Below are 12,759 nucleotides of genomic sequence, written 5' to 3'. Positions count from 1 at the left end.
CTCCGTCTCTTGTTGGTGTAAAGGAGAATAACTGTAGCTCTGAGGGAAAACACCTGATATAACTCCACGGGCTGCTTCCAGGAGACTTGGCTAATACACTGACCTATTAGTTAATGTTGGCTCTTGATTCTTGTTGTGGAAGTTGGAAAAAGAAGATTTAAAGAAGAATTAGAAGAAGGCTAATACAATGCAGCGATTCAAATAAAATAATTGCTTATATCGTTTTTAGAATATGCCAAATATGGTGCATCTATTTTAGTCTAGAGTGCTTCTTATCTACATAAAGTATTCAAAAACAGGTGTTGCAAAAGGGTAGGGTCATCTTACATAAAGTATCTGCATGCAGTTTCTCTTGCTTACATCAGACTGTTGTTACAAAATATCTAATTGGAGAAATAAACCATTGTTGAAGGTGCTGCAGCAAGATTGCAAATGCAGCCAGGTGTATCTGATGCTCACGCTCCTCATGAATTATGGCTCCCTATCTCTTGCTGTAGTTTAATCTAATGAGGCAAGCATTAAATTGATACTGATAACTTGATAAGGCAACATTAGCTGACTGTTATGCCTCCTTCTAGTGATTTCGACTTTAGTGAGGCCTTAGAACAACAGGCGACTAATTAAGTGGGTTATCTCTTCTGCATCATGTGTAGAAGATGTTTCTTAGTGTGTCATTAATCAGTTTGTGTCAACACAGCCAGCTTGCCTCCAAGGATTGCTGTGTATGAACAGTAATATTTTCTACCAGGCACATTGTGGTCGTTTAGGTTTATTAGTTTATTGTTTATTGTTCACTGCAATGCTTGACACAAATAAATGTTCTTTTGTTGGATATATTTAACAAACCTCTCATGTTTCAAACTCCCGCTTCGTGCATCATAGTACCTTGAATGAATCTTAAAAAAGGACTATTGTTATTTTAACTGAGCGTCAAATATATACAAAAAACATGTCTTTCCTTATCTCTCTCCAGCGCCATCTGAACAAAATTCAGTTTCAATTTAATGAGTTTCATTGGCAGGAAAATGTCTCTGTCTCATTCTCTCGCTTCAACTTTGCCTTGCATTACAGTAAGTAAAACTTGCATATATAGTGCTTTTTTAGAAGAGCTGTGTTGAGCGAAGGCATTACAGTTGGAACTATGAAAAACTGCACACTGCCCTAAAGCAGAAGTCGGTGCATTTATTCATTTAAAATTAAAGCCATGTCAAATTCAGCTTTGTCAGATCATGGAGATGTTAACTATATGCACTGATTGCAAACCTATACTGTATATTAATTGCCTACAACTTCCATATAGACGCCAAACACAAGGTAGTATAATGTAATCCAATACAGTAGCCCTGAAACAAAGGCATTTAAGGCTATATGTTCAGATTATGTTGAGAATGTTTCATATTTGTCACTTTGTATACATTCCTTAAACTAAATATGTTATGCAATGCACTATAACAGCAATTTGAACTGCTATTTCTGTGTATTTGATGCCACAATATTTTGTTCACTGCCATACTATATCAGTGTTTTATTGTGTGACAGTGGCAATTTTACAGTTAATTCAACAGTTTAATGCTCCAAAGGACCCCTCTTTGCTCCCACATTATACTGTATATTATATGCAGTACATTATCTATGTACATACTTTATTGTTTGGTATAGTAGTAGTAATTGTTATTGACTGACGCAGTCAATAACAATTAAGTTGCCAGTTTTTCTGCCTTTTGAAATACAGTGTTCTTTGCATATCAGTGTGCAGGAAGTGCAGAATTGCCAGGAGATAAAATATGACACTGTAGCTTGGGAGGAGAAAACACACTTGCTTGCTTTGCATGATGCTCTGGTCCAAAAAGGGCAAGAAGCCAAACAGACTCGACAGAATGCTGAAAGATTGGCCACAGAGGGTGGCATCCAAACGAGATTACATTCTCCTCCTCCACGAATCTGCATTGTGACACAAGCTTTTAATTTTGTGTTCAGTTCAGATCACAGCCACATCTGCATATGCAGTAGGTAGATTAAAGTGTATAGTCATATTTTTTTCTTGTGTGAGGAATCTATATTAAACATAGGTTGACCTATTGTTAAGAATAAGAATTGGTAAGGCTTTGATTAGGATGTGTTCTGGTAAATCACTGAACATTACTAAAGCTTTTTGTTTTTTTGGTAAGTAAAGGGAGGCGTTACAAGCACAATCCTGTTTCAATAGTGCTCTGTGCTGCTTAATGATTGGTGACACACCTCCCACTGTGCCTCTTCCAGCTCTGGTACATTCGACTCATGGTGAGTCACCAAATTACCAAATGAATGGCGGCTACAAAAGATTAATGACCCTGATGAGAATAAATTTAGCATGATGACTTAGAATAGACTTTGTACATCTCACGATCCACTAATGGATAACAAAAGATACACACATTTCAACATGGTGGACTCAATGGAAGGCAACCTACAGTGTCTGTAGATATAAAAGGCTAATTCTAAGGTAGCAAAAACACAACAATTAACATACTTTTAATTATTATATTCCGTTTTTTGCCAATAAATCCTCTATAAATACTTATGGGAAAGCGCAACCACCAAACCTCTTTTCTTCAGTAAAAATATGGTATTTTCACACTCCTTTAGGGCATCTGTTGGGTCTACCTGCCTCTGTCTCTCTCTGTCTGTGTCTGAGCCGATTAGTTGAAGTGTCAGGCTGAGGGCTACGTGTTATCACAATCTCCTGCTTCTGCATCTATCATTCCCTTATCAGATTACAGTGTACAAACATACACACACAGAGTCACACAGGGCTTCATCTTCTTTCCTTCACAACTATTACTAGTGCCACTGGGATCTGTTGATAAAAACCAAATGTATGCAAATTGGTATGTCTGTGTGGGTCTGTGTATGTGCGTGCGTGCAGATGCCTGAGTAAGTGTGTGTGTGTGTGTGTGTGTGTGTGTGTGTGTGTGTGTGTGTGTGTGTGTGTGTGTGTGTGTGTGTGTCTTGTGCAGGGGTGAGGCAGTGTGTGGGAGACCAATCCAAACTGTGGTTTTGTAAGAGAACATATTACATGAGGGGCCCTCGGGTGCAGTCTGCCGCTGTTGAAGACAAACTCTACAACCTTGTATTATTGCTGTGGGAATAATGCAGAGTTTACCCCAAAACAACCACCTGTTTATACATCAAACACATACATACACACACAAATGAAGTTATACACAAATGTATTCACAGATGCAGTCAGGCTTGGAAAGAAAATCCTCAACAAGAGTCACACATCTATATACATTCTGAACACATGTTCAAGCAGCCGCCGCATTGCTGCACACACACACACACACACACACACACACACACACACACACACACACACACACACACACACACACACACACACACACACACACACACACACACACACACACACACACACACAGCCTCACTAACATCAATAGAAGGGTGTGTCTGGGAGCTATTTAAAATGAAACCACATGAAAGAGCAAATGGGGGTGCAGATTGTGATGCTCGATACAAAGATGTGAGCAGTGAAGAACTAGAAAGAAAGATGGGAGGGAAAATAAAATATTCACAGAGAATATGTACTCGTCTGATGTATGTTTATCACGTGCCATGGTTTTCAGTTAATTCTTAAGTCTATGAAATATATAATTGTAAAAAATGTCTGTCAAAGTTTCCACAGTGAACAGTTAATTTGTTAGATTATTATGTTTGATGATTTGCTTTGTCTATGATATTTCATGACATTAAACTAGGTGTAGTACATGTTTGAACAACAGTGATCAGATGTTATCTGTATCTGTCTTCCTGCAATTCACATTGCGATCAAACTTCTGACTAGTTTGGTCTCTGAGAAACCAGTGAGAAACAATTTGGAAGACACGGTTGTTTGGATATAACATTCAAGTTTCTTTATATAAAGGTGGCCTCTATCCAATTAATATATATGTATAAAGAAAAACACAAGTAAGAACATTCAGCTGAGAAGCAGATGTGTTTGTAGGCTGTAGTTCTTTTCTAGATATACCAGGGGGCAGTGTAGAGTGGACCAAAGTTCTGCAGGAAACTTTTTTCTCTGGAGACTGTTTGATCAGGATATAATGCACTTGTAAGTAAAGCTCTGCACTGTATGTGTGTATGTGTCTGTTCAAGGTCAGAGGAGGACTCTGAAGGCAACAGGGACATCTGCAGTGAGATTCTCCAGATGAAAGCTCTCGAGAGGCTCACTTCTACGGTCAGTGTGTGCATGTGTTTCTGAAGATTGGTAAATACAGGCTCATACATAAAATACACAACATTTATTTCTGTGTTTTGTCTTCTTTTGACATATTTCTCCAACAGGTACAAAGTGAGTTGGCAGCTGCTCTTGCCCGAAAGACTCGCAAAGCTTGTGAGTATACATTTAATCTCAGTGTGTGCGTGCTTTCCCGAGAAGTTCTCCTGTTGTGTTTTTGTTTTTCCAACTACATTATGAGAACACGGAGTGACAAAGATGATGCGTAATAAGTGTAAAGAACTATCCTTAATAATTTGATTCTGTTTGGTTGCAGTATCAGAGCAGGACTCTGAGACGACAGAGACGAGCCAACAGGAGCCTCGCACACCCAGCGAGGAGAGCAGCCCGGTAATACACACACATACAAAGACGTACATCATTCGATCATACATTTGCCCCCAATCCTGATCCCTCAGTTAATTTTCACCCTCTGCCGAAAGTTGTTTTCCTAATCTGGACAGTGCACACTAGGCCAACAATAAAATTAGAAAAGCCAGTCCAATTTAACATAGAAATATTCCCGAATATCTCTGCATTAAGAAAATAAAGCTTGTATATAGTGCATAGTTTGCTATAACATCAGTGGAGAGAGTAACGTTAATCTGGAGTTGATTTGGACAACCTCTCTTTATACGCATCATAAACAAAAAAGGTAAAATGCAGTTTTTTTTTAACCATCTTCAGCTTTTTAGATGAAATGTTATTGAAATACATGCAAAGCAGCTGCTGCTTCAACCTGTGTGGGGGAAAACACATGCTGTCATTGTGAATATCATTACATGAAAAAGCTGGATCTATTTGTTCATGCTGCTCCACATTTTGCATGTGTATTGCAGTGCTGTGCATTTGGAATAGGTTTCTGTGTTTTATGGGGCACAGTAAAGCTTTTTGACAGCTGTTGTAACCAGATTGCTATAAACAAAGGACTGGAAATGGACCAGGCTAAATATGACCAATACCAACCATTTAAAATTATAATTTGACCATCTCCAACACAGCTTGGCCTTAGACATCCATAATAACAGACCGTAACTGGCTTATTCTGACTCCCTTGCTCTCTTTTAAAGGTCACTGAGTGCAAGTTAAGTGCATGCGTGTGCATGTGCGTACCTCCATGAGATTGTTGAACGTAAAAAATGGGGTCAAAAGAGAGTGCGGTGGGGCGCTGTTCGCTCTCTAGTCCCATCTCTGTACAGTGGAAACCTCTTTTTCTGCATCAATTATTCATTCTCTGATTACACCAGAGATGAGGAGAGAGGAGGAGAACATGAAAAAAAGTACGTAACATATGAACGACTGTAGATCAGTCGTTCACATGTTTTTGGCTTGTGATTCCATAATACAAAGAAATTAAGATATTTCCCTTCCTCATATAATATTTGGACAATTTTATTGGCCTAAAGGGGTGAAACTGTCTTCTTTTTTTTTTTTTTAACTAAGGGAAAATAAAGAAAAAATAAGCTTAAATGTTTTTTCTTGTTTATGACCCAAGTAATGATTTTTTTCCTATTGGTTCCAGCTGATTTCCGTTCGCTGCGGCTTCCTCATAGTGTTGTAGTTTCAATGTCCAGTGGAAACATGTCATAAGAAGAGCATCCACTTAAGCCACATTTATAATATACTGTAGTTTAGTTTTAGTTTTATTTTTTATTTTATTTAATTTTGTGTTTTACAACTCTATTGAAAACACATTGGCAGCTCAATTCGATTTAGTAACAAAGGCTTTGTGGCTATACTTATATAAGATGTTGATACAGCAGATCTCACAGCACAGCTGCTGTCATGAACCTGTATTTTTGTTTAGTTTGTCTGTTGATGTCGTGATCATAACAATGATTTTGTCTGCAGTCCCACAGCTCAAGAATGACTGCTGATTAAAACAGTGGGCTATTTGTGAGCCAAGACCAAATTCTATACTAAACCTGTTGTTTGAAAACAGAAACAGAACATTTTATAAATGAAAGGAGCTATATGATGAGTTCAGCTCCATTAAAGGTATTGTGATCACGGACAGCAGGAGGGGACAAAGCCTTGCCTCCTTGCATCTCTTTTTTATATTCCTCTCTCTCTCTCTCTCTCTGCCTCTCTCACTACAAACTACATAATGCATAAAACTAGTTGTGCTGTATATGTGTCAAGACAAGTCAAAAACAAGTTAAATGCATGATTAAAATTAATTTTATGTCAATTGCCAATAAACATAGGCAGTTATATACATTTAGAAGTGAATTTCATGCTTCAGAGACGAGCTGCTCTGGTCAAATATAACCCTGGCATGTAAAGATAGCAGCGGAGAGAAAAAGCCACACATGACCCATGAGGTCACAAAGGCAACTATGCAACACGTCCTGATTCGATGGATGTAAGATTCATCCTGCAAGCCTTTCGGGAGGTTTGGGAACTGCTGCAGATTGTAGTGAGTGTTTATTTAGTTTATATGACATAATGAGACGGAGGACAATAAACCACACATTGCTGCAGTACAGAATGTCAACATGGATGAAGAATAAAATGTATTATTAGACTTAAAAACAATGGACATGTATTACTTATTCCACTCCACAGAAACTTAACTGGATTGAAGTTTCAATTATCAATTATATTAAGTTTTAGATTGCCATAGGTTACCGACACATGAGATTAAAGATTGAAGGATACAATGAGAGAGAGAGAGGGAGATAAGACAGATACATCCACACAATACAAACACAAACACAGACAGACAGGTTTATCTTGGTATGTTCTGTGTCTGGGACAAGCAGCTGAAAACAGGTTAACAGGAAGGGATAGGGGGCTGTGGCTCTGATAGTGTGTGTGTGTGTGTGTGTGTGTGTGTGTGTGTGTGTGTGTGTGTGTGTGTGTGTGTGTGTGTGTGTGTGTGTGTGTGTGTGTGTGTGTGTGTGTGTGTGTGTGTGTGTGTGTGTGTGTGTGGCCATTCTACTAGATAAGAGTTGTCACTGGGGGGAGTTTTCCTAGTAAACAAAATGAAGCGTGGGAGTATGCCATAATGTTCTGTGTGTGTGTGTTACCCTCTGCTAGAGCATGGCACCGTGGGATAGCTGAGCTCACAGGAAGGGTTAACCAGCTCTGAGCCAAATAAAATACCCTTCTCTCCCTCTCCCAAGGAAAATAAACAGACCATGCTGCCCAGCACTGGTGATAGCCATCATACTAGCAGCACCCTAGGGAGCACACACACACACACACACAGTCATGTTTTCTAGTTTTGTCAGGTCTATGCAAGGACAAAGCCATTAGTTTCTCCGGTATCCTACAGCTCTTTTAATGAAATATATTCTCAGCCTATGTCTCTCTCAGTTTCTGCTTTCTCTTCATGTCTTTAGTTCTTAGTGTCTGCTTCTTTGTTCTTCTCATTCCCTTTTTTAAGACATCACTGGTAGATATTCATGTTTACACAATTACTGTCTACTTCATTTGGGCTACAAGGATGGTTAACACAACTATAGAAGGGAGGAGGCAAACACCCCAGCCCACACTCTTCCCCACACACACACACACACACACACACACACACACTCCCGCCCACTTTTACTACTAATCACACACACTCACTCTTTCTCCGCCAGATCCTCTGACACAGAGCAGTCAGCAGAGAGAATTGCAATAGTTAATGGGAATTACAGACTTTAATAGATAGAAAGAAGAAGAGACAGAGAGATACAGGATTACGATTTGATCTCATTCTCCTCACATGGACATAAAGGAACAACTGAAAACTTGTCATTGCTTGTTCCTGGTTATGCCTAAACTGCTTTCATTCTCCCTTGGACAAAAACACTGATCTTTCTTGGCCTTCATCCCGCAAACACTTTCTGACAGTTTACACCATGTCTTGGGACTGCGGCTTGAGATATGTGTTCATGCCTCCTGTGTTGCAGCTGGGCGGGGTGTGTGCATTGCGGGGTGGCGGTGGCAGCGGCGGCAGCGGTGGAGGAATGGGGACGTGCAGCCGTGAGGAGCTGACCAGCCGGCTGGGACTGGAGGCCGTTCAGCGGCTGGCTAAGGACGGCTGCCGGCTGCTGCAGAACCACAACTACCGGCTGCCTGACAGGAACCAGGCGGTGAGTAAAGTGCGTGATAATGCCACCTATATTTTGAAATGTTATTAATATCATACCCTCTCTCTGATAGGGCTGGTGATGTTGTTCTGCAAACTCATTGGTGTTTCACCATGTAATCTGCAAAGTGAGTTGTGGCTATATGGTTAGTATGAGTAGAGAGTAACGGACGTCATCGTGTGGTAGATGCTGTCATTATTGTCACTTTTAAGCACAAATACTTCAGGTCTGAGTTACTCACTGGATTCGGGTGAGGGATCATGTGAGTAAATCTTCATCAGGACCATTCTGATTTGTGTTGCTGTCAGTCTAAAGGGCAGATATACAGGTCTACAGCATGTCTGCTCACTTTTGTGCATCAACTGAGTACATGAGAACACATCTGTGCACCGACACACAGACACGTGCAAACTGAAGATGCACAGAGCTTCGCTTCATTCAGATCATTTTATTTTAAACATCCTAGCTCTTAAGCTTGTCTTATGTGGGCGTTGATAATGACTTGGTGCAATGTGATCTCTTTTACAGTCTGTCAAGTACTGTGTGTGTGTGTCTATGTTAATGTGTACGTGTGTGAGTTTGCTAGCTAGAACTTGTAATCGTGTGTGTGTGTGTGTGTGTGTGTGTGTGTGTGTGTGTGTGTGTGTGTGTGTGTGTGTGTGTGTGTGTGTGTGTGTGTGTGTGTGTGTGTGTGTGTGTGTGTGTGTGTGTGTGTGTTAATGCACTGCTGGTGCTGTGGCAGGCTGACTCAGTGTGTGCGCATAATGAGTGGGGTGTTAGTGAAGCGTTGTACTGTATAATCATGCTCTACAGTACACCTGAGGGCAGGAAACGAAGCGAATGCAGTCTGATTTCACCCTACATAACGATGCGTGTGTTTGAGAAATGTACCACATTTCTCTTCAGCTTGGTGAGTTTGACTGAAGCCCAGCCTTGGGGATTTTCCAGAGTGCATAGGATTTCACTTTCATCCTATAAACAGAAGTAGAAACATAATGTGTTTGATAACAGCCTCACTACTGTGTGAATCTACAGAGAAATATTAATGTAAAGAGAGGGTTCAACTACACTAGGCTTCTCTCTAGACACTACATACTGAACTTTTTTTATTTATGGAACAATTTGCCCACTTTTAGGGTTAACTTGAATCTCAAAGTATCATGTCAAGTCCTCTCAAACTGATGTAGGCCTAACTTACATGATAAACCTCCTTTTAAAGTTTTTTTAGACTTAAGATGATCAGCAAACCTACATTTATATTCACTGCCAAATCACTATGGTTTGTGATTAACCATCTGGATTTTCTCATTTCATATTCTTTTCAATATTTTTCCTTTTTTAAGCGTAGTTGTACAAACAGCTAATTATTTTACAAATGCATGCATAACCAGGCATTTTTCTGATACACAAAGCTTAAGATAATAGCATTGAAATGAAATTAAGCAGAAGTAATGATGTTGTCTTTGTTGTAAATATAGAGATGATATAGTTTCAAAGAATTCTGGAGCAAGCAGTTGAGAATGACTGATGTGACATTATCGCAGTGGTGTTTTCTTAAACTTAAAATCTAGTTAAAGAGAGATTTGAGGGAAACATTGGGAACAGTGTTGATGAATAAGTGTTGTGAGGTTAATGATGAAACGCCCATGTAGTTCAAAGGTCCTTCAGTCTACATACACATGCCATTTCTCAGATCAGACAGAGTGGGAACTTTGTTTGTTGTAAGCGCATGGCTTGTTGTAAACTTGGGTTTGCGGCCGTAGGTCTTAATTTAATTAATATAATATGCATAGGTACGTTTTTATTAGTGTGTTATCACCTTAAAATAAGAATAGTTGTGTTTTTGTTACCTCAGAATGAGCCGTTTTTATCTACAGAGGTAGCGGGTCCTCGTCCATGGAGTCTGCCATGTTGAACAGCCATGTGTCTACAGTAGCCCAGAACGTATAAGCCAAATACTTTTTTTTTTTTTTTTTGGGAGTTTCATGGCCACCTTAGTTTCTTCTACACTTGGGACGAGATGGTGAGTCGAGGGGGTTGTAATCAGCAACTACACCTCTAGATGCCACTATATCCTACACATTGATTTTTTAAAAAGAAAATTCTCTTAAAAAATTATATATATTATTAAATGTGCACCTCCATATACTAACTATCTAACTAACAGTAAGAGATATGTAAAACAGTGATATTTAAGACTTGTGGTGACTTGCGGTGGCATGATTAGTAGAGGTAGGGGAGGCAAAAATGGCTGGATTATAGCATATGCAAATATCAATAAAATAAAATGGAATAACATCACCAGGTACTGAGCTGTCATGAATGTGCGTCACTGCTGTGCAAGCAATGAAATCCTTCGTGTTGCATCAAGCACCACTTCAATTCACAGAGGGTGCCAGTGGTTACAGTAGAAGTTTCAGAGGAAATTAACCAAACAATTCTTGCAAGTTTATGGGCTTGATAAAAGGTCGTTAGTCTTGTCAAAGTAGATCAGAAGGATTTGTTGATCCCATAGTGATGCTTTTCAGTAATGCACCACACATGTGAGGAGGTGTGTAACAGGTTTGATTATGAGTTTTAGCCAGCTCATCGTCCAGCTCAGGCTGCAAACTGTGGCAGAAACCAAAACCAAGCAAACAGCTCGAATCACCACAAAGACCTTTCTCCTTTTACTGGGTTGTCATGGTGATTTTTTTTTTTTTTTTTTTCCTTTTTTTCCATGACAGACAAGCTCTGACAAACCGGTGTGGGCTGTTTCCATAGTGATATAACTCATGTGTCAGTATAGTGTATTGGGTGCATCTCAGCCTTCTAGTCATTTCAGACTTGCATTTGTACTCTTCCACATTTGATTCAGCCATCAGACTTTTTATCAGAGGTCAACCTGCACGGCAGTGTGTGTTACTTTCTAGTTTCACTCTGTGTGTGTGTGTGTGTGTGTGTGTGTTTCTGTGTGTTTGTGCATGTATGGTTGTATGTGTGTTCCTGACCTAAGAGCATTGTGTTTTCATATTCTTATCCATTATTTCCAGGAATTGGGCCTAGAGCTATCATAACACAGATATGGCTTGGTCACTATCAGCACAGACACCAACATAAACACGCATGCACACACACACACGCACACAATATGACGAATTGTAAGAGGAAAGGTGGGCCTCATGGAGGGCCTAAAGGAAGCACTCTGTGTTCCCTTCCTGTTCCCGTGTGTGTGTGTGTGTGTGTGTGTGTGTGTGTGTGTGTGTGTGTGTGTGTGTGTGTGTGTGTGTGTGTGTGTGTGTGTGTGTGTGTGTGTGTGTGTGTGTGTGTGTGTGTGTGTGTGTGTGTGTGTGTGTAAGAAAGAAGGAAAAGACGGACAGACTGAGTGAAAGAGAGACAGAGCAGAAAAAGCTCTCTGAAGTCCTGATTTCATAAGAGCCCAAAAAGAGAGAGAGACATGTGCTTGCAGTTTATGACCCTGTGAAGGCCACAGCAGGTGCACGTCCTCTGGCCTCTATTCTCTCGTTCCAAACCTAAAACCTCTAGAGCATGAAGTCTGACCATTCAAAGACAGTGACGGAGAGAAAGACTTGGCTCAAGCACGATGAGGGAGAGAAAACAGAAAAAGTGTTACCAGCAGTGTAGAGAAGAGACGGTGAGGAGGAAAGGGTGGAGACGAGGTGAAAGCACAGATGGTTGAATTGAAGGAAGGGGTGGGAAGAAATGGAAGGAAAGAGACTGACATACCTGTTAGCTGAGAACAAGTGACTGTCCTGAGAACTGAATTATGGAGGTTTCTACATATGTGGTGTAGCTGATCCAGTTTTGTCATACAGCAGTTTGGAAGAGTTAGCTGCCCAGAAATGTCCCGCACAACCTATAACCCACTTATCCCAAAGCCTGAAACATTACCATTTTTGGCTGAGACTAACTAATCAATCAGTTTTTGAAAATTTGATTTTCAAAGTTGTGTTAATTGACTTTCCAGACTTTTCCTGCCCCATTACAATTAAAAAGTTTGGATAAAAGCGATATGACAGTTAGATACTGTCTCTTTCTCTCACTCACTGCTTCTTGTATTTCTCACTTTTCACCACTCTCCTGTGTCTCTCACTTTCCGTCTCGGTCTGTTGCCTTTCATCTTGCTTTCTTTTCTCGTTCTCTCTCTCTTTTTCTGTGTTGCATAACTTTCTAACCCCCTCCTCTCCACAGTGTTCGAGTGTGTATATTTTCCCTTTTCATGCCTCGCATTCTTTCTCAGGCTACATCAATGTTGTTCTTGTGAGCTGCTGTTTGCACTTAAATCGTAGCAGATTGTTTGTGTGTGTGAATTCATACGTATGCACATATAGTTACATATAGTGGGACTGTTGCCAGACTTATTTTTGTTTTGGTGCATTTTGTGGAAGCCTTTTGATCTTG

General features: G+C 40.1%; 1 protein-coding gene across 2 annotated transcripts in view; it reads left to right on the top strand.

Moving 5' to 3' along the window:
* Nucleotides 1-12,759, top strand: part of rapgef5a (Rap guanine nucleotide exchange factor (GEF) 5a) — a 48,084-nt gene that overhangs the window by 15,076 nt on the left and 20,249 nt on the right. The window contains exons 6-9 of one of the 2 annotated variants that reach the window (XM_051389843.1): nt 4,156-4,237; nt 4,345-4,393; nt 4,554-4,627; nt 8,179-8,361. In XM_051389843.1, coding sequence (XP_051245803.1) covers nt 4,156-4,237; nt 4,345-4,393; nt 4,554-4,627; nt 8,179-8,361 — 388 coding nt within the window. Of the gene's footprint in view, nt 1-4,155; nt 4,238-4,344; nt 4,394-4,553; nt 4,628-8,178; nt 8,371-12,759 lie in introns of both variants that reach the window. The other variant, XM_051389841.1, reaches the window with a different exon arrangement.

Source organism: Dicentrarchus labrax, unplaced genomic scaffold, assembly GCF_905237075.1.
Source record: "Dicentrarchus labrax unplaced genomic scaffold, dlabrax2021, whole genome shotgun sequence".
In the NCBI taxonomy this organism is placed as follows: Eukaryota; Metazoa; Chordata; class Actinopteri; family Moronidae; genus Dicentrarchus; species Dicentrarchus labrax.
This window is presented reverse-complemented; position numbering and strand designations above follow the sequence as displayed.